This window comes from Bombus impatiens, unplaced genomic scaffold, assembly GCF_000188095.3.
Source record: "Bombus impatiens unplaced genomic scaffold, BIMP_2.2 scf_0640, whole genome shotgun sequence".
NCBI classification, from domain to species: domain Eukaryota; kingdom Metazoa; phylum Arthropoda; class Insecta; order Hymenoptera; family Apidae; genus Bombus; species Bombus impatiens.
In genome coordinates this window covers 628,417-631,021 of record NT_177059.1, presented here as the reverse complement: position 1 = coordinate 631,021, position 2,605 = coordinate 628,417, and the positions used below count along the sequence as shown (strand labels likewise).

The window sequence follows — 2,605 nt, the reverse complement described above, 5'->3', positions numbered from 1 at the left end:
TGTCGCGTTTCGGGGGGAAAGGGTGGGAGGGAGGTAGAGAGATAAAAGAAAGAAAATAATCGAAACGAAAGAAGGAAAAGAAGGGAAAGAAGGGAAAGAAGGGAAAGAAGAGAAAGAAGAGAAAGGAGGGAAAGAAGGAAACGCGCGATAGGCGCGATAGGTTCGGGTATGTAAAACGCGGGGCAAGACAGTGGATGTTTTTCGATGGTCTGTGCACGGATTCAAAGAATATCCCAAGTTTGGCGGCGAACGAGGGTCATCGCCGCTACGAGGAGGTTATCGATGAATCGAAGAAAGGTGGGGAGATTTTTGTACGTCGTCGTGATCGTTCCGCGGAAACGTGGAAGTAAAGCTCAGTAAAGCGTGGAAAACGCGTCGAAAATCAACGGAACGCAGCGTCTCGCGTCGGAAAGAAAGGTCGGTGGTGCTGGTTGCTCTAGTTGTTGGGGTTCGTCGTTCAACGAGGGAAAGGGTGCGCGACTTTGAAATTGGACGCGGTAGGAAAGACTAGACGGAATCGAGAGCGGGACGCTGGCTTGGCTCGAAAGCGCGAGCGCGCCAACTTCGAATCGAGGAGAAACGATCGAAAGAACGCGACGAAGTTGGCACCATGGGTGAGAAGAGTATAGCGTGGGCGATTCGAAGAAGCTTGAACGGAGGATCGCGAAAACGGCGAGCTAGATTGGTATACGGATTCGCCGCGTTGATCAGCCTCGCGACGTTCGTTCTGCTTTGGTGCACGAGCGTGTTTCGCGACGCGATTCTCTCGAATCTCGAGCTACGGAACGGTACGCCGACGTTTCTGATGTGGCAACGGCCGCCGGTCGGCCTTCGGGTCAACGTTTACGTTTTCAATTATACGAACGTGCACGAGTTCGAGAGCGGAAACGCGAGCAAGCTGAAGGTGCAAGAGGTTGGCCCGTTCGTCTATCGAGAGAAATTCAGCCGAGCGAACGTCCGCCTCGACGAGAATCGAACGGTCACGTATCAGGAGGAGAGGAGCTTCCAATGGATCGCCGGGAAATCGGAAAGTCAAAAGGTGATCGTACCGAACGTGTTGCTCATGTCGACGCTCGCGTATTCCCGAGATCTCAACTACCTGCTGCAAATCGGCTTCACGATGCTTCTGGCTGGCTTGAAGCTACGCGCCAAACCGTTTCTCGAACTGCCGGTCGGCGAATTCTTCTGGGGCTACGAGGACGAACTGTTCGAAATGGGCAAACGGTTTCTACCGTCGCGAAAGTTCCTACCCCACGATAAATTTGGAATCCTGGCATTCGTACGTATATATATTTGCGTTTACGCGGCACAACCGCTGTTCGATACGCTGCTGTTTGTCGTCTATGCGTGTGTATCCGCGGCGTGTTGCAGAGAAACGGCTTGAACGCGGATCGCATCACGATGCACACGGGAATCGACGATCTTCGGAATCTCGGGCTGATCCAGCGAATCAACGGACGCGAAAGTCGTCGAGTGTGGGAAGACGAGAAATGCGACCGAATCTACGGTACCGACGGCAGCATGTTTCCACCGGACTGGATCGAGCAGCCGAACGCCACGCTTTACGTCTACGCGAAAGAGTTTTGCAGGCAATTGCCGTTTCGTTACGAGCGTCGCAGCTTCTCCAACGGTATTCCCACTTTAAGGTGAGTTCTTATCCCTCGTCTCCGCGTTTGCACGCGGCCCCCTGTTCCATCCGCTTGCTTCCTGGTCGAACGAAAAACCCTCGCTTACCAGCGATCCGAAAGCAAAGGTGTCGTCGCTCTAAACGCTTCATCGGTCGAATAATCGTCATAGGTACAAATTACCGAGCAACGTTTTTACGTCGAGCCGCAGCAAAGACTCGTGCTTTTGCCCGAAGGAATCGTACGATTCGATCACCAGAATATGCCCACCGGCTGGAACGTTGAACGTTTCCGCTTGCAACTCCGGATCACCGTTGATCGTCTCCTTTCCCCATTTCTACTCGGGCGACGAGTCCTTGTTCCAGAAGATCGAAGGACTGACGCCACGAGAGGAACATCACGGTAGCTACGTGGATCTGCATTCGGTAGGTATTTCGATCTGCGACGCCACGCGCGTCCTTACCGAACGTCTACGTGGAAACTCGTTTTCCGGCTCACGCGATCGTATTCGTTTCAGCGTTTGGGCGTTACAGTGGCTACCAGAATGAGATTTCAGCTGAATCTAGAAGTACGAAAAGCGGTTGGCATGCCGTTCTCGGGAAATCTCGAAGACGGCTCGATCCTGCCCTTGATCTGGATCGACACCAGAATGGACGATCTGCCGGAATCGATTCGCCAGATCTTTTATCGCAGTCACTACCTGGTGAACGCCATCGAGGCCGGACTTCAGTGGTGCAGCCTGGTCGGTGTCGTCATCTCGTTCGGTGCTTTTCTCGCCGCTTTGAAGAGAGAAGACGAATCGAACGGCGCGAAACCGGTCGTCGATCGAACCGAACTCGATCGGCTTTGACAGTTTGGCTACCTACCTTGTCCGCGTTCGGCTGATATATACCACCGATCCCTTGTCTTGGCGCCAACCTTCGGCTCCGACTAATTCGCGTCAGTTCAAATAAAGATCCCGCGATCGCGCGATCCCCCGA

At 53.6% G+C, this 2,605-nt stretch overlaps 2 protein-coding genes across 2 annotated transcripts in view; one reads left to right on the top strand and one right to left on the bottom strand.

The window, feature by feature from the left end:
• LOC100745827 (metabotropic glutamate receptor 6-like) overlaps window positions 1-2,605 on the bottom strand; it is an 18,731-nt gene that overhangs the window by 12,822 nt on the left and 3,304 nt on the right.
• Window positions 105-2,605, top strand: part of LOC100745465 (scavenger receptor class B member 1-like) — a 3,778-nt gene continuing 1,277 nt past the window's right edge. Inside the window, exons 1-4 of the mRNA XM_033322488.1 lie at window positions 105-1,279; window positions 1,372-1,646; window positions 1,798-2,050; window positions 2,143-2,605. Of these exons, the coding sequence (XP_033178379.1) occupies window positions 611-1,279; window positions 1,372-1,646; window positions 1,798-2,050; window positions 2,143-2,475 (1,530 nt within the window). The 5' untranslated portion in view covers window positions 105-610 and the 3' untranslated portion in view covers window positions 2,476-2,605. The remainder of the gene's footprint in view (window positions 1,280-1,371; window positions 1,647-1,797; window positions 2,051-2,142) is intronic.